Genomic DNA, 27,511 nt, shown 5'->3' on the forward strand with positions numbered 1-27,511 from the left:
AGCTACTCAACACTACCATGTTTATAATACTTATCTTTTATAGTGTGGTAGTAATGGTATGAAAGCTACTCAACACCATGTTTATAATACTTATCTTTTATAGTGTGATAGTAATGGTATGAAAGCTACTCAACACCACCATGTTTATAATACTTATCTTTTATAGTGTGATAGTAATGGTATGAAAGCTACTCAACACCACCATGTTTATAATACTTATCTTTTATAGTGTGATAGTAATGGTATGAAAGCTACTCAACACCACCATGTTTATAATACTTATCTTTTATAGTGTGGTAGTAATGGTATGAAAGCTACTCAACACCACCATGTTTATAATACTTATCTTTTATAGTGTGGTAGTAATGGTATGAAAGCTACTCAACACCACCATGTTTATAATACTTATCTTTTATAGTGTGGTAGTAATGGTATGAAAGCTACTCAACACCACCATGTTTATAATACTTATCTTTTATAGTGTGGTAGTAATGGTATGAAAGCTACTCAACACCACCATGTTTATAATACTTATCTTTTATAGTGTGATAGTAATGGTATGAAAGCTACTCAACACCATGTTTATAATACTTATCTTTTATAGTGTGATAGTAATGGTATGAAAGCTACTCAACACCACCATGTTTATAATACTTATCTTTTACAGTGTGATAGTAATGGTATGAAAGCTACTCAACACCATGTTTATAATACTTATCTTTTATAGTGTGGTAGTAATGGTATGAAAGCTACTCAACACCATGTTTATAATACTTATCTTTTATAGTGTGATAGTAATGGTATGAAAGCTACTCAACACCATGTTTATAATACTTATCTTTTATAGTGTGGTAGTAATGGTATGAAAGCTACTCAACACCACCATGTTTATAATACTTATCTTTTACAGTGTGATAAAACAGTACACATTGTACATACTCATTATAGTGAGTACTTGTTCACTCATTACTCATCATGAGTACTCACTGAGTACGCACTGTCAACTGTACAGAACTAACAGTACAGTTGACAGTACACTGTCAACTGTACTTGAGTACATGAGTAGGCTACTCACTGTAGGCTACTCACTGTAGGCTACTCTGAGAATGATTTCACATTCAAATCGGTATGAGCCGTCTGCCCCGCTGTTTATCAAATATTCACTATTACCCATTGACAAAGTAAACGTTTTTCAGACCTGTTTATTTATGTTTAAATTAAAAAATCACACCCGTGTGAACTGAGTGGTGTAAGGTCTGTATGACGTAATGAAATCATGTCTGATGTAATGAAATCACACCCGGGTGAACAGGGTGAACATAGCAACCATGCTCATTTTTTCTGCACAAACAAAGCCAGTTGTAGGAATCACACCCGGGTGAACAGGGTGAACATAGCAACCATGATCATTTTTTCTGCACAAAAAAGCCAGTTGTAGGAGTGGTTTACACCACTCAAAAAAAGCCAGTTGTAGGAGTGGTTTACACCACTCAAAAAAGCCAGTTGTAGGAGTGGTTTACACCACTCAAAAAAAGCCAGTTGTAGGAGTGGTTTACACCACTCAAAAAAAGCCAGTTGTAGGAGTGGTTTACACCACTCAAAAAAAGCCAGTTGTAGGAGTGGTTTACACCACTCAAAAAAAGCCAGTTGTAGGAGTGGTTTACACCACTCAAAAAAAGCCAGTTGTAGGAGTGGTTTACACCACTCAAAAAAAGCCAGTTGTAGGAGTGGTTTACACCACTCAAAAAAGCTAGTTGTAGGAGTGGTTTACACCACTCAAAAAAGCCAGTTGTAGGAGTGGTTTACACCACTCAAAAAAAGCCAGTTGTAGGAGTGGTTTACACCACTCAAAAAAGCCAGTTGTAGGAGTGGTTTACACCACTCAAAAAAGCCAGTTGTAGGAGTGGTTTACACCACTCGAAAAATGCAAACAAGACATTCCCTCTTCTTTTCCGTGTTACTTCTGACATTCACTCCTACCCCACAAGGCACCGCCGCCCCCTAGTGGCCACTCCTACCCCACAAGGCACCGCCGCCCCCTAGTGGCCACTCCTACCCCACAAGGCACCGCCGCCCCCTAGTGGCCACTCCTACCCCACAAGGCACCGCCGCCCCCTAGTGGCCACTCCTACCCCACAAGGCACCGCCGCCCCCCTAGTGGCCACTCCTACCCCACAAGGCACCGCCGCCCCCTAGTGGCTACTCCTACCCCACAAGGCACCGCCGCCCCCTAGTGGCCACTCCTACCCCACAAGGCACCGCCGCCCCCTAGTGGCCACTCCTACCCCACAAGGCACCGCAGCCCCCTAGTGGCCACTCCTACCCCACAAGGCACCGCCCCCCCCTAGTGGCCACTCCTACCCCACAAGGCACCGCCGCCCCCTAGTGGCCACTCCTACCCCACAAGGCACCGCCGCCCCCTAGTGGCCACTCCTACCCCACAAGGCACCGCCGCCCCCTAGTGGCCACTCCTACCCCACAAGGCACCGCCGCCCCCTAGTGGCCACTCCTACCCCACAAGGCACCGCCGCCCCCTAGTGGCCACTCCTACCCCACAAGGCACCGCCGCCCCCCTAGTGGCCACTCCTACCCCACAAGGCACCGCCGCCCCCTAGTGGCCACTCCTACCCCACAAGGCACCGCCGCCCCCTAGTGGCCACTCCTACCCCACAAGGCACCGCCGCCCCCTAGTGGCCACTCCTACCCCACAAGGCACCGCCGCCCCCTAGTGGCCACTCCTACCCCACAAGGCAAAGAGATGCTTTTGAATTACCTTTTTGTCGCACTTCCAAACATCAATCTTTCATCAAATTTAGAGGCCCTTATCTATGGAATTCCCTATAGATGCTTCACTTAAATCCTCATTATCCTTAGGCCAATATTCAAAAAACATCTAAAGAAATATCTTATTTCTTCCTCTCTGTAGATTACATGATTTACTTTGATGTGTGTTTGTATTGTTTATTTCCCTTTTTTGTGCAGTCTGTGTTTTTTATTTATTTATTGCACAGCTGCCCCCCTTTGCCAAACTTGTAGACTTTTGTATTGTTCTTAATTTAACTTTTAATCTCTTTTAAATCAATGACCTCTTCCATACAGGAAAGGATTCCAAATAAGCGAGCTGGCTTCTTCATTTCCTTTCCTTGCATTGTATTTTTGTTCTTTGATATGTATTGTCTATATTTTGTACTACACCTAAAAAACCTAAACCTGTCAACTGAACATCAGTCACAAAACAATAGTATTTTCTACCTGAGTACTTGTTCCAGTCTGTCAGAGTTCCAGGCTGTCCCACTGTGTCCCAGCCTGATGACATCACTGGGTCTGCTCTGTCCCACGATGATGACCTGTTTGATGACATCACAGTGTTACAACCAAATATTGTCTATATATGAAGATGGACTACACCCCCCCGCCCCCCCTATCTCTCTCTCCCAGGCTGGGAGCATTGAGAGCATTATATTATATGGCAAATGTCATGATTCCCATTTCCCAAATCAGCCCCCATCAACCAAGAGTCTGAGACAGTTATGGAAAACTATATTTTTAAGCATTGGAACACACATTTTATTTATTGTTTTACATTCATTTTTTTTTAACATTTTTCTTTTATAAAAACCAAAATAAATAATTATTATTTTTTTATTTTTTTGGCAAAAGACGTCCACAGACGTCTTGGGCACAAAATGTGTTTTAATATGTCCATTCATTTCACGTTATAATATTCACATATTCACATATTCTCATCTTAAATATGGGGCCAGAGCCCCCTATGTGTCGTCAAATTGCAGATGGACAGAGAGACTCTTCCGGACTCCTCAAATCTCACGAGAGTTTGTTGCTGGGAGAGTTTTAGGGTGTTTTGGTAGAACTAACCCAGAACTGTCTGATTCGCTGTGGGGCTCCTGTGTTAGGGTGAGGTGCTTTAGGGTGTGTTAGTTTTAGGGTGTTTTGGTAGAACTCACCCAGAGCTGTCCGAGTCGCTGTGGGGCTCCTGTGTTAGGGTGAGGTGTTTTAGGGTGAGGTGTTTTAGGGTGTGCTAGTTTTAGGGTGTTTTGGTAGAACTCACCCAGAGCTGTCCGAGTCGCTGTGGGGCTCCTGTGTTAGGGTGAGGTGGTTTAGGGTGAGGTGTTTTAGGGTGTGTTAGTTTTAGGGTGTTTTGGTAGAACTCACCCAGAGCTGTCCGAGTCGCTGTGTGGCTCCTGTGTTAGGGTGAGGTGGTTTAGGGTGAGGTGTTTTAGGGTGTGTTAGTTTTAGGGTGTTTTGGTAGAACTCACCCAGAGCTGTCAGAGTCGCTGTGGGGCTCCTGTGTTAGGGTGAGGTGGTTTAGGGTGAGGTGTTTTAGGGTGTGTTAGTTTTAGGGTGTTTTGGTAGAACTCACCCAGAGCTGTCCGAGTCGCTGTGGGGCTCCTGTGTTAGGGTGAGGTGGTTTAGGGTGAGGTGTTTTAGGGTGGGTTAGTTTTAGGGTGTTTTGGTAGAACTCACCCAGAGCTGTCCGAGTCGCTGTGGGGCTCCTGTGTTAGGGTGAGGTGCTTTAGGGTGTGTTAGTTTTAGGGTGTTTTGGTAGAACTCACCCAGAGCTGTCCGAGTCGCTGTGGGGCTCCTGTGTTAGGGTGAGGTGGTTTAGGGTGAGGTGTTTTAGGGTGGGTTAGTTTTAGGGTGTTTTGGTAGAACTCACCCAGAGCTGTCCGAGTCGCTGTGTGGCTCCTGTGTTAGGGTGAGGTGGTTTAGGGTGAGGTGTTTTAGGGTGGGTTAGTTTTAGGGTGTTTTGGTAGAACTCACCCAGAGCTGTCCGAGTCGCTGTGTGGCTCCTGCTTCAGGGCGTGGCTACAGGGCTCCTGCTTCAGGGCGTGGCTACAGGGCTCCTGCTTCAGGGCGTCCAGGTCCAGAACTCCTTTGACCGTGGGGGTCTTGATGCGGACCCCCGAGGCCCGCGACGACACCGCCATGCTGGCGAACACGCCCCCGGGGGGTCCCGGGGTGGCGGCGGGGGGGCTGCGGGGGAGGGGCTCCGGCTCCAGGAAGTCCACCTTGGCCTTCTTGGAGACGTAGCGGTCGGACAGCGACGACACCCTCTTCATGCGGACGTGCGTTCTGGGGGCGCGGTGAGGAGGGGGAGGGGCCGGGTGGTGGTGGTGATGGTGGGGGGCCGGGGGGGGGAGCGGGGCGGGCGGCGGGGGGAGGAGGGGCCTGGGCGGGAGGACCAGCGTGTCAGGGTCGATCAGCAGGTCGGGGGGCAGAACGAGGGAGGAGGGGCTGAGGGTCCTTAGCGAGGGACCCCCGCTCCACAGGGAGGAGGGGCTGAGGGTCCTTAGCGAGGGACCCCCGCTCCACTTGGGGGTGTAGTGGCTGGCCATGGCCTCGTTGATGATGGCCTGGGCGCTCTCCGCCGGGGTGGCGAGGGGGAGGGGCTTGAGGAGCTCCGAGGCCTTCTTATTGGTCGACTTGCTGGACTTCCTGGCGGCAGAGGCGGAGCCAGGCTCCTTCTTCTTCCTGGGTTTCTTCGGCTCGGGAGCGTGGAGGCCGTCGGCTAGCGGAGCGGCCCGGAGGCCGTCGGCTAGCGGAGTGGGCTGGAGGCCGTCGGCTAGCGGAGCGGGCCGGAGGCCGTCGGCTAGCGGAGCGGGCCGGAGGCCGTCGGCTAGCGGAGCGGCCCGCGCCGCCTTCTTGCTCTTCTTGTTGTGTGTGAGCAGCTGGGTGATGGAGGGGGAGGGGCCATGGGGGGAGGGGCCATGTACGATGGGCGTCACCTGGAGACAGAGAGAGATACAGAGAGACAGAGAGAGATACAGAGTGAGATACAGAGAGACAGAGAGAGATACAGAGTGAGATACAGAGAGACAGAGAGAGAGATACAGAGAGACAGAGAGAGATACAGAGAGACAGAGAGAGAGATACAGAGAGACAGAGAGAGAGATACAGAGAGACAGAGAGAGAGATACAGAGAGACAGAGAGAGAGATACAGAGAGACAGAGAGAGAGATACAGAGAGACAGAGAGAGAGATACAGCGAGACAGAGAGAGAGATACAGCGAGACAGAGAGAGAGATACAGAGAGACAGAGAGAGAGATACAGAGAGACAGAGAGAGAGATACAGCGAGACAGAGAGAGAGATACAGAGAGACAGAGAGAGATACAGAGTGAGATACAGAGAGACAGAGAGAGAGATACAGAGATACAGAGTGAGATACAGAGAGACAGAGAGAGATACAGAGTGAGATACAGAGAGAGATACAGAGTGAGATACAGAGAGATACAGAGTGAGATACAGAGAGATACAGAGAGAGATACAGAGAGACAGAGAGATACAGCGAGACAGAGACAGAGAGATACAGCGAGACAGAGAGAGAGATACAGAGAGACAGAGAGAGATACAGAGTGAGATACAGAGTGAGATACAGAGTGAGATACAGAGAGAGAGATACAGCGAGACAGAGATACAGAGTGAGATACAGAGAGACAGGGAGAGATACAGAGTGAGATACAGAGAGAGACAGAGAGATACAGAGAGACAGAGACAGATACAGAGTGAGATACAGAGAGACAGAGAGAGACAGAGACAGAGAGACACACAGAGAGACAGAGAGAGAGGTACCATGTTCACTATACGATTTCTCACAAGTTTTTTAAACATATATATATATTAGCGAAGGGCTAAACGTTCTAAACGTTTCCTGAGCGTTAGGAGTCCTCCTGACCTGTAGGGGCAGCGCGTGCGTCACAGGGTTGGCGCAGGGTGGCATGAGGAGCGCGGGGGGGGGCGGGGGTGCCCGCGGCGGCAGCCTGCAGTGTGGCGCTCAGCGCGTTGCTCTGCAGCAGGCTGGCGATCTGCGCCACGCAGCCGTACGACGCGGACGCAGGCGACGGCAGCTGGAACGTGTTGCTGTCCGGGTTCTTCACGAAGATCTGGCCCAGCCGGTTGACCAATAACACGTGGGGGGTGGGGTCCACGTTGGGACCGCCCACTTCTTTCACCGTCAGGATGGCGTGGCCGGGAAGCCCCGCCGCCGCCTGATTGGAGAACAGCGACGACGGATGCTGATTGGACGAGACCAAGGATGATGGCTGCATCTGTTCCAGGGCCGGCCTGGAGGGGGGGGGGGTATTAACCGCATGTTAATATCAGAATACTGATAGTGTTTATTTCAGTTACAATTCCAAACCCGCTTTAATTACTTAATTACTAGTATTAAAATGTTTGTCTTTTTGTATCCAATGTACTTGGACAGTTCATAAAGTTAACATAACTATAACTAAATGTATTTGAAATTCAATAATAAGGATACTTTTCAGGATTCCAATTAAAAAATAGCCCTCTGGAGTGAGTGTGGAACTATAGTGGCCCTCTGGAGTGAGTGTGGAAAGATAGTGGCCCTCTGGAGTGAGTGTGGAACTATAGTGGCCCTAATGGAGTGAGTGTGGAACTATAGTGGCCCTCTGGAGTGAGTGTGGAACTATAGTGGCCCTCTGGAGTGAGTGTGGAACTATAGTGGCCCTCTGGAGTGAGTGTGGAACTATAGTGGACCTCTGGAGTGAGTGTGGAACTATAGTGGCCCTAATAGAGTGAGTGTGGAACTATAGTGGCCCTAATGGAGTGAGTGTGGAACTATAGTGGCCCTCTGGAGTGAGTGTGGAACTATAGTGGCCCTCTGGAGTGAGTGTGGAACTATAGTGGCCCTAATGGAGTGAGTGTGGAAAGATAGTGGCCCTCTGGAGTGAGTGTGGAACTATAGTGGCCCTAATGGAGTGAGTGTGGAACTATAGTGGCCCTAATGGAGTGAGTGTGGAACTATAGTGGCCCTCTGGAGTGAGTGTGTAACTATAGTGGCCCTCTGGAGTGAGTGTGGAACTATAGTGGCCCTAATGGAGTGAGTGTGGAACTATAGTGGCCCTCTGGAGTGAGTGTGGAACTATAGTGGCCCTCTGGAGTGAGTGTGAAACTATAGTGGCCCTCTGGAGTGAGTGTGGAACTATAGTGGCCCTCTGGAGTGAGTGTGGAACTATAATGGCCCTAATGGAGTGAGTGTTGATGTAGAAAAGGCTCTGGCAGTGGAAAAGTACTGAGCCAATTGAACACTATGGCAACCCCAGCCTAGGCTTGATTAGGGGAATTCCATACACCTGCTAAAGCCCCCACACCTGTATCTTGATTAGAGCAGTCTCCAAACTCCCCACTCAGTCACTCTCCAGCCACTCACTCACACAGACAGTCATTCCAAGCAGAGACTCTCCACTTCACCAGGACTTTTCCTCCTTTCCACCGTTCAAGATCACTACAGTCCTTCCAATGTGTGTGCGTAAATGCACATATGTAAGTTTCCTTGTACTTTGAGTTAGATGTTTACAGACAGGTGAATTTATACTTTAGTTGTATTAGGAGGAATGTTTGTGAGCCATGTTAATTCCTAGCCTCCATTAGCCGTGTGCATTATTAGCCAATGCTCTGTGCATTTAATGTCAGTTGGTAGTTCTTTAAGCCAAACTGTGATTTATGTTTATGATGATTGCATATTGATGTTGAATGTTATTCCTGTCTCTACTTGTAAACTGTGATTGATATTATTATTATTATCTTCTGTTTTAGACCACACACATCCAATGTTATGCCCATGTACCCTGTGTTACCAGTAAAGCACGCTGTGATTTCAAGTCCTGTGTCCGTGTTCTGATCGACACCCCATACTGGTGAAAGTATCCAAACCACCCACCGTACTCCACTACAGTGGAACTATAGTGACCCTCTGGAGCGAGTGTGGAACTATAGTGGCCCTAATGGAGTGAGTGTGGAACTATAGTGGCCCTAATGGAGTGAGTGTGGAACTATAGTGGCTCTCTGGAGTGAGTGTGGAACTATAGTGGCCCTCTGGAGTGAGTGTGGAACTATAGTGGCCCTAATGGAGTGAGTGTGGAACTATAGTGGCCCTAATGGAGTGAGTGTGGAACTATAGTGGCTCTCTGGAGTGAGTGTGGAACTATAGTGGCCCTCTGGAGTGAGTGTGGAACTATAGTGGACCTCTGGAGTGAGTGTGGAACTATAGTGGCCCTCTGGAGTGAGTGTGGAACTATAGTGGCCCTAATGGAGTGAGTGTGGAACTATAGTGGCCCTCTGGAGTGAGTGTGGAACTATAGTTGCGCTCTGGAGTGAGTGTGGAACTATAGTGGCCCTCTGGAGTGAGTGTGGAACTATAGTGGCCCTAATGGAGTGAGTGTGGAACTATAGTGACCCTCTGGAGTGAGTGTGGAACTATAGTGACCCTCTGGAGTGAGTGTGGAACTATAGTGGCCCTAATGGAGTGAGTGTGGAACTATAGTGGCCCTAATGGAGTGAGTGTGGAACTATAGTGGCCCTCTGGAGTGAGTGTGGAACTATAGTGGCCCTAATGGAGTGAGTGTGGAACTATAGTGGCCCTAATGGAGTGAGTGTGGAACTATAGTGGCCCTCTGGAGTGAGTGTGGAACTATAGTGGCCCTCTGGAGTGAGTGTGGAACTATAGTGGCCCTCTGGAGTGAGTGTGGAACTATAGTGGCCCTAATGGAGTGAGTGTGGAACTATAGTGGCCCTCTGGAGTGAGTGTGGAACTATAGTGACCCTCTGGAGTGAGTGTGGAACTATAGTGGCCCTAATGGAGTGAGTGTGGAACTATAGTGGCCCTAATGGAGTGAGTGTGGAACTATAGTGGCCCTCTGGAGTGAGTGTGGAACTATAGTGGCCCTCTGGACTGAGTGTGGAACTATAGTGGCCCTCTGGAGTGAGTGTGGAACTATAGTGGCCCTAATGGAGTGAGTGTGGAACTATAGTGGCCCTCTGGAGTGAGTGTGGAACTATAGTGGCCCTCTGGAGTGAGTGTGGAACTATAGTGGCCCTAATGGAGTGAGTGTGGAACGATAGTGGCCCTCTGGAGTGAGTGTGGAACTATAGTGACCCTCTGGAGTGAGTGTGGAACTATAGTGGCCCTCTGGAGTGAGTGTGGAACTATAGTGGCCCTAATGGAGTGAGTGTGGAAATATAGTGGCCCTCTGGAGTGAGTGTGGAACTATAGTGACCCTCTGGAGTGAGTGTGGAACTATAGTGGCCCTAATGGAGTGAGTGTGGAACTATAGTGGCCCTCTGGAGTGAGTGTGGAACTATAGTGGCCCTCTGGAGTGAGTGTGAAACTATAGTGGCCCTCTGGAGTGAGTGTGGAACTATAGTGGCCCTCTGGAGTGAGTGTGGAACTATAATGGCCCTAATGGAGTGAGTGTGGAACTATAGTGGCCCTCTGGAGTGAGTGTGGAACTATAGTGACCCTCTGGAGTGAGTGTGGAACTATAGTGACCCTCTGGAGTGAGTGTGGAACTATAGTGGCCCTAATGGAGTGAGTGTGGAACTATAGTGGCCCTCTGGAGTGAGTGTGGAACTATAGTGACCCTCTGGAGTGAGTGTGGAACTATAGTGGCCCTCTGGAGTGAGTGTGGAACTATAGTGGCCCTAATGGAGTGAGTGTGGAACTATAGTGGCCCTCTGGAGTGAGTGTGGAACTATAGTGACCCTCTGGAGTGAGTGTGGAACTATAGTGGCCCTAATGGAGTGAGTGTGGAACTATAGTGGCCCTAATGGAGTGAGTGTGGAACTATAGTGGCCCTCTGGAGTGAGTGTGGAACTATAGTGGCCCTCTGGAGTGAGTGTGGAACTATAGTGGCCCTCTGGAGTGAGTGTGGAACTATAGTGGCCCTAATGGAGTGAGTGTGGAACTATAGTGGCCCTCTGGAGTGAGTGTGGAACTATAGTGGCCCTCTGGAGTGAGTGTGGAACTATAGTGGCCCTCTGGAGTGAGTGTGGAACTATAGTGGCCCTAATGGAGTGAGTGTGGAACTATAGTGGCCCTCTGGAGTGAGTGTGGAACTATAGTGACCCTCTGGAGTGAGTGTGGAACTATAGTGGCCCTAATGGAGTGAGTGTGGAACTATAGTGGCCCTCTGGAGTGAGTGTGGAACTATAGTGGCCCTCTGGAGTGAGTGTGAAACTATAGTGGCCCTCTGGAGTGAGTGTGGAACTATAGTGGCCCTCTGGAGTGAGTGTGGAACTATAATGGCCCTAATGGAGTGAGTGTGGAACTATAGTGGCCCTCTGGAGTGAGTGTGGAACTATAGTGACCCTCTGGAGTGAGTGTGGAACTATAGTGGCCCTAATGGAGTGAGTGTGGAACTATAGTGGCCCTAATGGAGTGAGTGTGGAACTATAGTGGCCCTCTGGAGTGAGTGTGGAACTATAGTGGCCCTCTGGAGTGAGTGTGGAACTATAGTGGCCCTAATGGAGTGAGTGTGGAACAATAGTGGCCCTCTGGAGTGAGTGTGGAACTATAGTTGCCCTCTGGAGTGAGTGTGGAACTATAGTGGCCCTAATGGAGTGAGTGTGGAACTATAGTGACCCTCTGGAGTGAGTGTGGAACTATAGTGGCCCTAATGGAGTGAGTGTGGAACTATAGTGGCCCTATTGGAGTGAGTGTGGAACTATAGTGGCCCTAATGGAGTGAGTGTGGAACTATAGTGGCCCTAATGGAGTGAGTGTGGAACTATAGTGGTCCTCTGGAGTGAGTGTGGAACTATAGTGGCCCTCTGGAGTGAGTGTGGAACTATAGTGACCCTCTGGAGTGAGCATGGAACTATAGTGGCCCTCTGGAGTGAGTGTGGAACTATAGTGGCCCTATTGGAGTGAGCGTGGAACTATAGTGGCCCTAATGGAGTGAGCGTGGAACTATAGTGGCCCTAATGGAGTGAGTGTGGAACTATAGTGGCCCTAATGGAGTGAGTGTGGAACTATAGTGGCCCTAATGGAGTGAGTGTGGAACTATAGTGGCCCTAATGGAGTGAGTGTGGAACTATAGTGGCCCTAATGGAGTGAGTGTGGAACTATAGTGGCCCTAATGGAGTGAGTGTGGAACTATAGTGGCCCTCTGGAGTGAGTGTGGAACTATAGTGGCCCTCTGGAGTGAGTGTGTAACTATAGTGGCCCTCTGGAGTGAGTGTGGAACTATAGTGGCCCTCTGGAGTGAGTGTGGAACTATAGTGGCCCTCTGGAGTGAGTGTGGAACTATAGTGGCCCTCTGGAGTGAGTGTGGAACTATAGTGGCCCTCTGGAGTGAGTGTGGAACTATAGTGGTCCTCTGGAGTGAGTGTGGAACTATAGTGGTCCTCTGGAGTGAGTGTGGAACTATAGTGGCCCTCTGGAGTGAGTGTGGAACTATAGTGGTCCTCTGGAGTGAGTGTGGAACTATAGTGGTCCTCTGGAGTGAGTGTGGAACTATAGTGGCCCTCTGGAGTGAGTGTGGAACTATAGTGGCCCTCTGGAGTGAGTGTGGAACTATAGTGGCCCTCTGGAGTGAGTGTGGAACTATAGTGGTCTTCTGGAGTGAGTGTGGAACTATAGTGGCCCTATTGGAGTGAGTGTGGAACTATAGTGGCCCTCTGGAGTGAGTGTGGAACTATAGTGGCCCTCTGGAGTGAGTGTGGAACTATAGTGGCCCTCTGGAGTGAGTGTGGAACTATAGTGACCCTCGCCTGCTCCAGGGTGTGCTTTGTGTGCTTTATTGGCATTAATGGTCAGTGTGGTCACTACCTGGGCGTGGAGAAGTTGATGGAGATGGTGTGACCCGAGGGCATGGCTTCCTTCTGCAGCGAGGACGGCGAAGAGGTGTAGCCGTTGATGGTCAGGGGGGCGGAGCCGGGCAGGACAGACGGACAGTGGCCAGACAGCGAGACAGACGGACAGTGGCCGGACAGCGAGACAGGCACAGAGGAAGACAGGATGGTTATTGCTGCGGAACCCAGCGGCTGTGGGGTCAGAGGAGGCACCACAGTTCTGTACGGCGCCACCGGGAGGCCGCTGGATGTAGCGGACAGCAGCGGGTCGCTCTGAGGGAGCCGAGGAGGACCGAATGGACAGTCCAACGGGTCCTGGGGGGACTGGAGGGTGATGCTGGTCAGAGCGGTTCGGTGGTCCTTCGAGCCGGATAGGGAGGTGTGCATGTGTAAAGAGGGGTCAGGCAGGGTGATGCCGGTCAGAGTGGTCAGGGAGGAGGGGGGCTGCTCAGGGTTGGGCATCATGAGGGACGAGGGCTGCAGCAGGTCCAGCAGGGACCCCTCCAACGAGGAGGGGTCCCCGGGGCCGTCTGGGTGGTGGTCCTCCTCCAGCAGGGGCCCCACCATCAGCTCGGTGAGGTGGGCGCTGGGGGAGGGGGGGTCGCACCTCTCCAGCACCAGAGGGGCTTCCGTCGTTCCGAACTCCAGCCCGGGGCCGTGGAACAGGTCCTCTGCTCCTGCAGGGTACGGCGATGACAAGGGTTCGCTTTCAGGCAAGTTCATACCGTTTTTCAGGGAGGCTTGCTGATGGGGAGGGGAGAGGCGAGCGCTGGGGAGAGGAGGGGGAGGGGAGGAGAGGGGAGCAGTGGGGAGAGGAGGGGGAGGGGAGGGGAGGGGAGCAGTGGGGAGAGGAGGGGGAGGGGAGGAGAGGGGAGCAGTGGGGAGAGTCTGTGGAGGAACCAAGGCTCGGTGGGTCTGGTCTAAATGATTAGGGTCAGTTTGGTATAACTGACGACCAACCTTAGCCTGGTCTAACCGTCCAGGGTCAGGAGCTAAGGGACTAGGGTTAAGGTCAGGGTTAGGAGGGTCAGGAGCTGTGGGACCGTTAGCCAGGCTGTCACTGGCAGAACCAACAGTCAGCTGGTCAGTGGAGGACGACGGTGTTCTTGGACCGTTGCTGGACGCCTCCGGTTCGGACAGAGCGATGCGAGCATTCTGAGACGCTCTCTGAGCCGCCGGACCTCCTCTGGAGCCCTTGGCCTTCTGGGCGGCAGCGTTGTTGACCTTTGCCTTCTGGGCGGAGTTGACCTTGGCTTTCTGGGCGGAGTTGACCTTGACCTTCTGCTGCGTGGCGGTGGAGTTTTTGGCGGCCACGCTGCTGGCGTCGCTCTCGGTGCCATCGTCGACGCCGTCCAGCTGAGGGATGGTCGGCCTCGCGGCGGCGCTGGGGTTCGGGGAGGAGGGCGGGTCGGAGAGGGGCGTGGCCTCCCTGGCGCCACCGACGACGGGACGGCTCACGATGGTGCGCGAGAAGTCAAAGTAGTGCTCCATGTCCTCGTCCGAGGAGCTGTTGGTGGCCATCTTGTCCCTGGCGGCGGCCATCTTGTCCCGGACGGCGGCCATTTTGTCCCGGGCGGCGGGCGCTACGCGCGGCAGAGACTTCCTCTTCCTCTTGACGTGGGCGGCTCGTCCCCAGAACTCCTCGTCCTCCTCTTGCGTCGTCCCGTCTCCCTCCACAACGATCTGGGCCTCGCAGTTCATGGCCACGCCCATGGCCACGCCCTCCTCCTCGTCCTCGATTTCCAGCTCAGTCTTCACCAGGTCCGAGTCGGCCGTCATCTCGTCGCGGTCGTCGTCGTCGTCGTAAGCGTCGAGGGAGTCCCGCAGCGGTGAGGTTCCGCCGTTGGGAGCGCCACCTAGGGCTGCACGACACGGACAAAATTTAATATCGATACGATATTACCGTTAAAATGTCGTATTCTATACTTTTAAGTGTTACGACACTGAAAAGTTATCATTATTCAAAAAACGGCATAATAACAGCTCAATATCACTCCCGATCCAATCACGTGATCGTAAATCGGGACCGATCACGTCATTTTCAAATGATGGGAATCGGATCGGGAATTGGACGTCCCTAGTATCAATATTGTATCCATATCTGGATATTAGACTGGATATTGTCTGTGATTTGGGATATTGTTGTGATATGTTGGCATAAACGTGTTCTATAAAAATATAAATATCGGATCTGGAAAAATCGCTATTCAAAATCAAATGATCAGAATCGAATGTTCATACCTCGATAACGATGTAGGGTGAAGCCTTACCACATGTTCATACCTCGATAACGATGTAGGGTGAAGCCTTACCACATGTTCATACCTCGATAACGATGTAGGGTGAAGCCTTACCACATGTTCATACCTCGATAACGATGTAGGGTGAAGCCTTACCACATGTTCATACCTCGATAACGATGTAGGGTGAAGCCTTACCACATGTTCATACCTCGATAACGATGTAGGGTGAAGCCTCACCACATGTTCATACCTCGATAACGATGTAGGGTGAAGCCTTACCACATGTTCATACCTCGATAACGATGTAGGGTGAAGCCTTACCACATGTTCATACCTCGATAACGATGTAGGGTGAAGCCTTACCACATGTTCATACCTCGATAACGATGTAGGGTGAAGCCTTACCACATGTTCATACCTCGATAACGATGTAGGGTGAAGCCTTACCACATGTTCATACCTCGATAACGATGTAGGGTATAGCCTTACCACATGTTCATACCTCGATAACGATGTAGGGTGAAGCCTTACCACATGTTCATACCTTGATAACGATATACTAATGATGTAGCATACTACCGAGCAGTCTAACGATATGCTAATGATGTAGCATACTAGCGTGTGTCTTACCACAGACGTCGTCGGGCTCGGGCGACGCCAGGAAGTTGTGCGGCACTTCCACCGAGTCCGTCTGGACGCTCAGGTCGAACGACAGCCGGGTCGGACGGGGAGAATGCTGGAAAAAACATTTTCGTTAACTTAACTAAAGAAAAACTAGACAAAGAAAAACGATAACTAACTGAAACTGTAGTGTGTGTTTACAACACTAACTGAAACTAACTGAAACTGTAGTGTGTGTTTACAACACTAACTGAAACTAACTGAAACTGTAGTGTGTGTTTACAACACTAACTGAAACTGTAGTGCGTGTTTACAACACTAACAGAAACTGTAGTGCGTGTTTACAACACTAACTGAAACTGTAGTGTGTGTTTACAACACTAACTGAAACTGTAGTGTGTGTTTACAACACTAACTGAAACTGTAGTGTGTTTACAACACTAACTGACACTGTAGTGTGTTTACAACACTAACTGACACTGTTGTGTGTTTACAACACTAACTGAAACTGTAGTGTGTGTTTACAACACTAACTGAAACTGTAGTGTGTGTTTACAACACTAACTGAAACTGTAGTGTGTGTTTACAACACTAACTGAAACTGTAGTGTGTTTACAACACTAACTGACACTGTAGTGTGTGTTTACAACACTAACTGAAACTAACTGAAACTGTAGTGCGTGTTTACAACACTAACTGAAACTGTAGTGTGTGTTTACAACACTAACTGAAACTAACTGAAACTGTAGTGTGTGTTTACAACACTAACTGAAACTAACTGAAACTGTAGTGCGTGTTTACAACACTAACTGAAACTGTAGTGTGTGTTTACAACACTAACTGAAACTAACTGAAACTGTGTGTTTACAACACTAACTGAAACTGTAGTGTGTGTTTACAACACTAACTGAAACTAACTGAAACTGTAGTATGTGTAACTGAAACTAACTGAAACTGTAGTGTGTGTTTACAACACTAACTGAAACTTGCCAGCATGATTGAACCCTACAAACCCTCCCGCGCACTCAGATCAGCCAACGCAGGGAAGCTGGAAGTACCCTCACTAAAAACGCCGGGACAACGCTCCACACGTCCCAAACTCTTCTCCCTTCTGGCCCCAAAACTGTGGAATGCACTTCCCGTTGCAATCAGAACTGCAGCATCACTCCCGATCTTCCGCCGTAGTCTGAAAACCCACCTTTTCAGACTCCATCATGGCCCATAGCACTTACCCTACCCCCTTAGACAGCACTTCTTAGACTTATATAGCATTTGAAACAGACTTATAGCATGTCATGTAGACAGCACAATAAGTGCATTGTATGTAGTCATAGCACTTCATAGTATATATGTACAGCATAGTATAGCACATATGTGTAGTTTATATGTATAGTGTCATTATATAGATATGTTCTAGTTATAGTTTATATGTATAGTGTCATTATATAGATATGTTCTAGTCACGGTCTTAGCTTACGCATGTTTCGCGATAAATGCATTTTGTTACATATGTGATGTATTCCCATGCTTTTTGTTCTTGCCTATTGTAAGTCGCTCTGGATTAAGAGCGTCTGCTAAATGCCTAAATTGTAAATTGTAAATTGTAGTGTGTGTTTACAACACTAACTGAAACTAACTGAAACTGTAGTGTGTGTTTACAACACTAACTGAAACTAACTGAAACTGTAGTGCGTGTTTACAACACTAACTGAAACTAACTGAAACTGTAGTGCGTGTTTACAACACTAACTGAAACTAACTGAAACTGTAGTGCGTGTTTACAACACTAACTGAAACTGTAGTGTGTGTTTACAACACTAACTGAAACTGTAGTGTGTGTTTACAACACTAACTGAAACTGTAGTGTGTTTACAACACTAACTGAAACTGTAGTGTGTTTACAGCACTAACTGAAACTGTAGTGTGTGTTTACAACACTAACTGAAACTGTAGTGTGTGTTTACAACACTAACTGAAACTAACTGAAACTGTAGTGCGTGTTTACAACACTAACTGAAACTGTAGTGTGTGTTTACAACACTAACTGAAACTAACTGAAACTGTAGTGTGTGTTTACAACACTAACTGAAACTGTAGAGTGTGTTTACAACACTAACTGAAACTGTAGTGTGTGTTTACAACACTAACTGAAACTGTAGTGTGTGTTTACAACACTAACTGAAACTAACTGAAACTATAGTGTGTGTTTACAACACTAACTGAAACTAACTGAAACTGTAGTGTGTGTTTACAACAATAACTGAAACTGTAGTGTGTGTTTACAACACTAACTGAAACTGTAGTGTGTGTTTACAACACTAACTGAAACTGTAGTGTGTGTTTACAACACTAACTGAAACTGTAGTGTGTGTTTACAACACTAACTGATACTAACTGAAACTGTAGTGTGTGTTTACAACACTAACTGAAACTAACTGAAACTGTAGTGTGTGTTTACAACACTAACTGAAACTGTAGTGTGTGTTTACAACACTAACTGATACTAACTGAAACTGTAGTGCGTGTTTACAACACTAACTGAAACTGTAGTGCGTGTTTACAACACTAACTGAAACTGTAGTGCGTGTTTACAACACTAACTGAAACTGTAGTGCGTGTTTACAACACTAACTGAAACTGTAGTGTGTGTTTACAACACTAACTGAAACTGTAGTGTGTGTTTACAACACTAACTGAAACTGTAGTGTGTGTTTACAACACTAACTGAAACTGTAGTGTGTTTACAACACTAACTGAAACTGTAGTGTGTGTTTACAACACTAACTGAAACTGTAGTGCGTGTTTACAACACTAACTGAAACTGTAGTGCGTGTTTACAACACTAACTGAAACTGTAGTGCGTGTTTACAACACTAACTGAAACTGTAGTGTGTTTACAACACTAACTGAAACTGTAGTGTGTTTACAACACTAACTGAAGCTGTAGTGTGTGTTTACAACACTAACTGAAACTGTAGTGTGTGTTTACAACACTAACTGATACTAACTGAAACTGTAGTGTGTGTTTACAACACTAACTGAAACTAACTGAAACTGTAGTGTGTGTTTACAACACTAACTGAAACTAACTGAAACTGTAGTGCGTGTTTACAACACTAACTGACACTAACTGAAACTGTAGTGTGTGTTTACAACACTAACTGAAACTGTAGTGTGTGTTTACAACACTAACTGAAACTGTAGTGTGTTTACAACACTTACTGAAACTGTAGTGTGTGTTTACAACACTAACTGAAACTGTAGTGTGTTTACAACACTTACTGAAACTGTAGAGTGTGTTTACAACACTAACTGAAACTGTAGTGTGTGTTTACAACACTAACTGAAACTGTAGTGTGTGTTTACAACACTAACTGAAACTAACTGAAACTATAGTGTGTGTTTACAACACTAACTGAAACTAACTGAAACTGTAGTGTGTGTTTACAACAATAACTGAAACTGTAGTGTGTGTTTACAACACTAACTGAAACTGTAGTGCGTGTTTACAACACTAACTGAAACTGTAGTGTGTGTTTACAACACTAACTGAAACTGTAGTGTGTTTACAACACTAACTGAAACTGTAGTGTGTTTACAACACTAACTGAAACTGTAGTGTGTTTACAACACTAACTGAAACTGTAGTGTGTGTTTACAACACTAACTGAAACTGTAGTGTGTGTTTACAACACTAACTGAAACTGTAGTGTGTGTTTACAACACTAACTGAAACTGTAGTGTGTTTACAACAATAACTGAAACTGTAGTGTGTGTTTACAACACTAACTGAAACTGTAGTGCGTGTTTACAACACTAACTGAAACTGTAGTGTGTGTTTACAACACTAACTGAAACTGTAGTGTGTTTACAACACTAACTGAAACTGTAGTGTGTTTACAACACTAACTGAAACTGTAGTGTGTTTACAACACTAACTGAAACTGTAGTGTGTGTTTACAACACTAACTGAAACTGTAGTGTGTGTTTACAACACTAACTGAAACTGTAGTGTGTGTTTACAACACTAACTGAAACTGTAGTGTGTGTTTACAACACTAACTGATACTAACTGAAACTGTAGTGTGTGTTTACAACACTAACTGAAACTAACTGAAACTGTAGTGTGTGTTTACAACACTAACTGAAACTGTAGTGTGTTTACAACACTTACTGAAACTGTAGTGTGTGTTTACAACACTAACTGAAACTGTAGATCGTGTTTACAACACTAACTGAAACTGTAGTGTGTGTTTACAACACTAACTGAAACTAACTGAAACTGTAGTGTGTGTTTACAACACTAACTGAAACTGTAGTGTGTGTTTACAACACTAACTGAAACTGTAGTGTGTGTTTACAACACTAACTGAAACTAACTGAAACTATAGTGTGTGTTTACAACACTAACTGAAACTGTAGTGTGTGTTTACAACAATAACTGAAACTGTAGTGTGTGTTTACAACACTAACTGAAACTGTAGTGTGTGTTTACAACACTAACTGAAACTGTAGTGTGTGTTTACAACACTAACTGAAACTGTAGTGTGTTTACAACACTAACTGAAACTGTAGTGTGTTTACAACACTAACTGAAACTGTAGTGCGTGTTTACAACACTAACTGAAACTGTAGTGCGTGTTTACAACACTAACTGAAACTGTAGTGCGTGTTTACAACACTAACTGAAACTGTAGTGCGTGTTTACAACACTAACTGAAACTGTAGTGTGTGTTTACAACACTAACTGAAACTGTAGTGTGTGTTTACAACACTAACTGAAACTGTAGTGTGTGTTTACAACACTAACTGAAACTGTAGTGTGTTTACAACACTAACTGAAACTGTAGTGTGTGTTTACAACACTAACTGACACTGTAGTGTGTTTACAACACTAACTGAAACTAACTGAAACTGTAGTGTGTGTTTACAACACTAACTGAAACTGTAGTGCGTGTTTACAACACTAACTGAAACTGTAGTGCGTGTTTACAACACTAACTGAAACTGTAGTGTGTTTACAACACTAACTGAAACTGTAGTGTGTTTACAACACTAACTGAAACTGTAGTGTGTGTTTACAACACTAACTGAAACTGTAGTGTGTGTTTACAACACTAACTGAAACTGTAGTGTGTGTTTACAACACTAACTGAAACTGTAGTGTGTGTTTACAACACTAACTGATACTAACTGAAACTGTAGTGTGTGTTTACAACACTAACTGAAACTAACTGAAACTGTAGTGTGTGTTTACAACACTAACTGAAACTAACTGAAACTGTAGTGCGTGTTTACAACACTAACTGACACTGTAGTGCGTGTTTACAACACTAACTGAAACTAACTGAAACTGTAGTGTGTGTTTACAACACTAACTGAAACTGTAGTGTGTGTTTACAACACTAACTGAAACTGTAGTGTGTGTTTATAACACTAACTGAAACTGTAGTGTGTGTTTACAACACTAACTGAAACTGTAGTGTGTGTTTACAACACTAACTGAAACTGTAGTGTGTTTACAACACTAACTGAAACTGTAGTGTGTGTTTACAACACTAACTGAAACTGTAGATCGTGTTTACAACACTAACTGAAACTGTAGTGCGTGTTTACAACACTAACTGAAACTGTAGTGCGTGTTTACAACACTAACTGAAACTGTAGTGTGTGTTTACAACACTAACTGAAACTGTAGTGCGTGTTTACAACACTAACTGAAACTGTAGTGTGTGTTTACAACACTAACTGAAACTGTAGCGTGTGTTTACAACACTAACTGAAACTGTAGCGTGTGTTTACAACACTAACTGAAACTGTAGTGTGTGTTTACAACACTAACTGAAACTGTAGTGTGTGTTTACAACACTAACTGAAACTGTAGTGTGTGTTTACAACACTAACTGAAACTGTAGTGTGTGTTTACAACACTAACTGAAACTGCAGTGTGTGTTTACAACACTAACTGAAACTGTAGTGTGTGTTTACAACACTAACTGAAACTGTAGTGTGTGTTTACAACACTAACTGAAACTGTAGTGTGTGTTTACAACACTAACTGAAACTGTAGTGTGTGTTTACAACACTAACTGAAACTAACTGAAACTGTAGTGTGTGTTTACAACACTAACTGAAACTGTAGAGTGTGTTTACAACACTAACTGAAACTGTAGTGTGTGTTTACAACACTAACTGAAACTGTAGTGTGTGTTTACAACAATAACTGAAACTGTAGTGTGTGTTTACAACACTAACTGAAACTGTAGTGTGTGTTTACAACACTAACTGAAACTGTAGTGTGTGTTTACAACACTAACTGAAACTGTAGTGTGTTTACAACACTAACTGAAACTGTAGTGTGTTTACAACACTAACTGAAACTGTAGTGCGTGTTTACAACACTAACTGAAACTGTAGTGCGTGTTTACAACACTAACTGAAACTGTAGTGCGTGTTTACAACACTAACTGAAACTGTAGTGTGTTTACAACACTAACTGAAACTGTAGTGTGTGTTTACAACACTAACTGACACTGTAGTGTGTTTACAACACTAACTGAAACTAACTGAAACTGTAGTGTGTGTTTACAACACTAACTGAAACTGTAGTGCGTGTTTACAACACTAACTGAAACTGTAGTGCGTGTTTACAACACTAACTGAAACTGTAGTGCGTGTTTACAACACTAACTGAAACTGTAGTGTGTGTTTACAACACTAACTGAAACTGTAGTGTGTTTACAACACTAACTGAAACTGTAGTGTGTGTTTACAACACTAACTGAAACTAACTGAAACTGTAGTGTGTGTTTACAACACTAACTGAAACTGTAGAGTGTGTTTACAACACTAACTGAAACTGTAGTGTGTGTTTACAACACTAACTGAAACTATAGTGTGTGTGTTTACAACACTAACTGAAACTGTAGTGTGTGTGTTTACAACACTAACTGAAACTGTAGTGTGTGTTTACAACAATAACTGAAACTGTAGTGTGTGTTTACAACACTAACTGAAACTGTAGTGTGTGTTTACAACACTAACTGAAACTGTAGTGTGTGTTTACAACACTAACTGAAACTGTAGTGTGTTTACAACACTAACTGAAACTGTAGTGTGTTTACAACACTAACTGAAACTGTAGTGCGTGTTTACAACACTAACTGAAACTGTAGTGCGTGTTTACAACACTAACTGAAACTGTAGTGTGTTTACAACACTAACTGAAACTGTAGTGTGTGTTTACAACACTAACTGACACTGTAGTGTGTTTACAACACTAACTGAAACTAACTGAAACTGTAGTGTGTGTTTACAACACTAACTGAAACTGTAGTGCGTGTTTACAACACTAACTGAAACTGTAGTGCGTGTTTACAACACTAACTGAAACTGTAGTGTGTGTTTACAACACTAACTGAAACTGTAGTGTGTGTTTACAACACTAACTGAAACTGTAGTGTGTTTACAACACTAACTGAAACTGTAGTGTGTGTTTACAACACTAACTGAAACTAACTGAAACTGTAGTGTGTGTTTACAACACTAACTGAAACTAACTGAAACTGTAGTGTGTGTTTACAACACTAACTGAAACTGTAGTGTGTGTTTACAACACTAACTGAAACTGTAGTGTGTGTTTACAACACTAACTGAAACTGTAGTGTGTGTTTACAACACTAACTGAAACTGTAGTGTGTGTTTACAACACTAACTGAAACTAACTGAAACTGTAGTGTGTGTTTACAACACTAACTGAAACTAACTGAAACTGTAGTGCGTGTTTACAACACTAACTGACACTGTAGTGCGTGTTTACAACACTAACTGAAACTAACTGAAACTGTAGTGTGTGTTTACAACACTAACTGAAACTGTAGTGTGTGTTTACAACACTAACTGAAACTGTAGTGTGTGTTTACAACACTAACTGAAACTGTAGTGTGTTTACAACACTAACTGAAACTGTAGTGTGTGTTTACAACACTAACTGAAACTGTAGATCGTGTTTACAACACTAACTGAAACTGTAGTGCGTGTTTACAACACTAACTGAAACTGTAGTGTGTGTTTACAACACTAACTGAAACTAACTGAAACTGTAGTGTGTGTTTACAACACTAACTGAAACTAACTGAAACTGTAGTGTGTGTTTACAACACTAACTGAAACTGTAGTGTGTGTTTACAACACTAACTGAAACTGTAGTGTGTGTTTACAACACTAACTGAAACTGTAGTGTGTTTACAACACTAACTGAAACTGTAGTGTGTGTTTACAACACTAACTGAAACTGTAGATCGTGTTTACAACACTAACTGAAACTGTAGTGCGTGTTTACAACACTAACTGAAACTGTAGTGTGTGTTTACAACACTAACTGAAACTGTAGCGTGTGTTTACAACACTAACTGAAACTGTAGTGTGTGTTTACAACACTAACTGAAACTGTAGTGTGTGTTTACAACACTAACTGAAACTGTAGTGTGTTTACAACACTAACTGAAACTGTAGTGTGTGTTTACAACACTAACTGAAACTGTAGTGTGTGTTTACAACACTAACTGAAACTGTAGTGTGTGTTTACAACACTAACTGAAACTGTAGTGTGTGTTTACAACACTAACTGAAACTGTAGTGTGTGTTTACAACACTAACTGAAACTGTAGTGTGTGTTTACAACACTAACTGAAACTGTAGTGTGTGTTTACAACACTAACTGAAACTGTAGTGCGTGTTTACAACACTAACTGAAACTGTAGTGTGTGTTTACAACACTAACTGAAACTAAGTGAAACTGTAGTGCTTGTTTACAACACTAACTGAAACTGTAGTGTGTGTTTACAACACTAACTGAAACTGTAGTGTGTGTTTACAACACTAACTGAAACTAACTGAAACTGTAGTGTGTGTTTACAACACTAACTGAAACTGTAGTGTGTGTTTACAACACTAACTGAAACTGTAGTGTGTGTTTACAACACTAACTGAAACTGTAGTGTGTGTTTATAACACTAACTGAAACTGTAGTGTGTGTTTACAACACTAACTGAAACTGTAGTGTGTGTTTACAACACTAACTGAAACTAACTGAAACTGTAGTGTGTGTTTACAACACTAACTGAAACTGTAGTGTGTGTTTACAACACTAACTGAAACTGTAGTGTGTGTTTAAAACACTAACTGAAACTGTAGTGTGTTTACAACACTAACTGAAACTAACTGAAACTGTAGTGTGTGTTTACAACACTAACTGAAACTGTAGTGTGTGTTTACAACACTAACTGAAACTAACTGAAACTGTAGTGTGTGTTTACAACACTAACTGAAACTGTAGTGTGTGTTTACAACACTAACTGAAACTAACTGAAACTGTAGTGTGTGTTTACAACACTAACTGAAACTAACTGAAACTGTAGTGTGTGTTTACAACACTAACTGAAACTGTAGTGTGTGTTTACAACACTAACTGAAACTGTAGTGTGTGTTTACAACACTAACTGAAACTGTAGTGTGTGTTTACAACACTAACTGAAACTGTAGTGCGTGTTTACAACACTAACTGAAACTGTAGTGTGTGTTTACAACACTAACTGAAACTGTAGTGTGTGTTTACAACACTAACTGAAACTGTAGTGTGTGTTTACAACACTAACTGAAACTGTAGTGTGTGTTTACAACACTAACTGAAACTAACTGAAACTGTAGTGTGTGTTTACAACACTAACTGAAACTAACTGAAACTGTAGTGTGTGTTTACAACACTAACTGAAACTGTAGTGTGTTTACAACACTAACTGAAACTAACTGAAACTGTAGTGTGTTTACAACACTAACTGAAACTGTAGTGTGTTTACAACACTAACTGAAACTGTAGTGTGTGTTTACAACACTAACTGAAACTGTAGTGTGTGTTTATAACACTAACTGAAACTGTAGTGTGTGTTTACAACACTAACTGAAACTGTAGTGTGTGTTTACAACACTAACTGAAACTAACTGAAATTAAAAGACAAAATGCCTTTAGTTTTAGTCCATTTATTTATAAGCTTAATTTGTAATCTGGCTATTTTCAATCCTGCACCTTGACTTATCCGCCCGGTGCAGGATTGAAAAAACTAAAACTAAGTGTATATTATATGAAATAAAAACTAGCAAACCTGCTCTAAAAACTAAGTGAATTAGAATAAAACAAGTCTAAACTATAATGAAGAATCAAACTATTCTAACCTTGGGCGAGAAGGCTCCGGCTCCGTCCTGCCAGGGCGGGTAGGGAAACATGGGCCCCGAGGCGGGGCCGCGGCCGGAGGAGGAAGCCATTCGACCTCCCAGTCCGACGGGCCGCGGCGAGGGGCCGTCGCCGGCTGCAGCGCCCCCCAGGGGGAAGAGAGGGGAGGTGGGCAGGGACGACTTGTTGGCACGGAGCGTGATGGGCCCCTGGGGGCCGGCGTGGGGGCCCCCAGGGGGAGGGGGGCCGTGGGGGCTGTGGCGCCGCGGGCGGCGAGTCTCCTCCAGGTCACTGATGGTCAGGATGTGGTGAGGCTTGGACTGGCTGGCCACTGGAACACAACCACCCAAACAACACATTTAGTACAGGAAATCTATGGAAAATACAGGATCAACCTCTAACTAATTGCAAAAAAAACGAACTCAGCTGATTTTGCATCTTCAATATATCCTGAATTACAGAAAAAAAGTTGCCTGGAATTGTCTGAGGGGAAAGTGTTGAAAATAGCCTGTACAGTGTGGCCACCATTGACATCCTATTATAAGGTAATATTTTCTAAATGTCCTTATGCTTTAAGTAGCATGTGACATATCAAACTATGGGGTTTTCATGATGCTGAATCCATTCCAAGCATTAGTTTTGCATAAAAACACTCATTGGGCTAAATTTGGCCATAGCAACTTGCCCAAATGTGCTGACCTCATTACATTTTGGCAAGTTGCTATGGCCAAATTTAGCCCAATTAGTGTTTTTATGCAAAACTAATGCTTGGAATGGCTTCAGCATCATGACAACAACCTAGTTTGATATGTCACATGCTACTTAAAGCATAAGGAAATTTAGAAAATATTGCCTTATAATAGGATGTCAATGGTGGCCACACTGTACAGGCCATTTTCAACACTTTCCCCTCAGACAATTCCAGGCAACTTTCTTTCTGTGTTTCAGGATATATTGAAGATGCAAAATCAGTTGAGTTTGGTTTTTTTGCAATTAGTTAGAGGTCAAATTACATTATTACTGGACTAATTATGACTGGAACACAACCACCCAAACAACACATTATGACTGGAACACAACCACCCAAACAACACATTATGACTGGCTGGCCACTGGAACACAACCACCCAAACAACACATTATGACTGGAATACAACCACCCAAACAACACATTATGACTGGAATACAACCACCCAAACAACACATTATGACTGGAATACAACCACTCAAACACATTATGAGTGGAATACAACCACCCAAAACATCACCCAGCTGGTCTGTATTAATGTATTATAGTAATTCACCTGGTTTGGGCAGAGGGCGGAACATCCCCCCAGCTGGTCTGTATTATAGTAATTCACCTGGTTTGGGCAGAGGGCGGAACATCCCCCCAGCTGGTCTGTATTATAGTAATTCACCTGGTTTGGGCAGAGGGCGGAACATCCCCCCAGCTGGTCTGTATTATAGTAATTCACCTGGTTTGGGCAGAGGGCGGAACATCCCCCCAGCTGGTCTGTATTATAGTAATTCACCTGGTTTGGGCAGAGGGCGGAACATCCCCCCAGCTGGTCTGTATTATAGTAATTCACCTGGTTTGGGCAGAGGGCGGAACATCCCCCCAGCTGGTCTGTATTATAGTAATTCACCTGGTTTGGGCAGAGGGCGGAACATCCCCCCAGCTGGTCTGTATTATAGTAATTCACCTGGTTTGGGCAGAGGGCGGAACATCCCCCCAGCTGGTCTGTATTATAGTAATTCACCTGGTTTGGGCAGAGGGCGGAACATCCCCCCAGCTGGTCTGTA

General features: G+C 45.1%; 1 protein-coding gene across 1 annotated transcript in view; it reads right to left on the bottom strand.

Annotated features, from left to right (window-relative positions):
* The window catches only part of LOC306925206 (histone-lysine N-methyltransferase 2A-like), a 167,316-nt gene that overhangs the window by 19,673 nt on the left and 120,132 nt on the right, over window positions 1–27,511 (bottom strand). The window contains 7 exon segments of the mRNA XM_079503897.1: window positions 3,253–3,347; window positions 4,783–5,519; window positions 5,521–5,747; window positions 6,697–7,085; window positions 12,594–14,478; window positions 15,490–15,595; window positions 25,711–26,039. Of these exon segments, the coding sequence (XP_079360023.1) occupies window positions 3,253–3,347; window positions 4,783–5,519; window positions 5,521–5,747; window positions 6,697–7,085; window positions 12,594–14,478; window positions 15,490–15,595; window positions 25,711–26,039 (3,768 nt within the window).

This window comes from Electrona antarctica, assembly GCF_951216825.1.
Source record: "Electrona antarctica genome assembly, chromosome: 6".
Classification (NCBI taxonomy): Eukaryota; Metazoa; Chordata; class Actinopteri; order Myctophiformes; family Myctophidae; genus Electrona; species Electrona antarctica.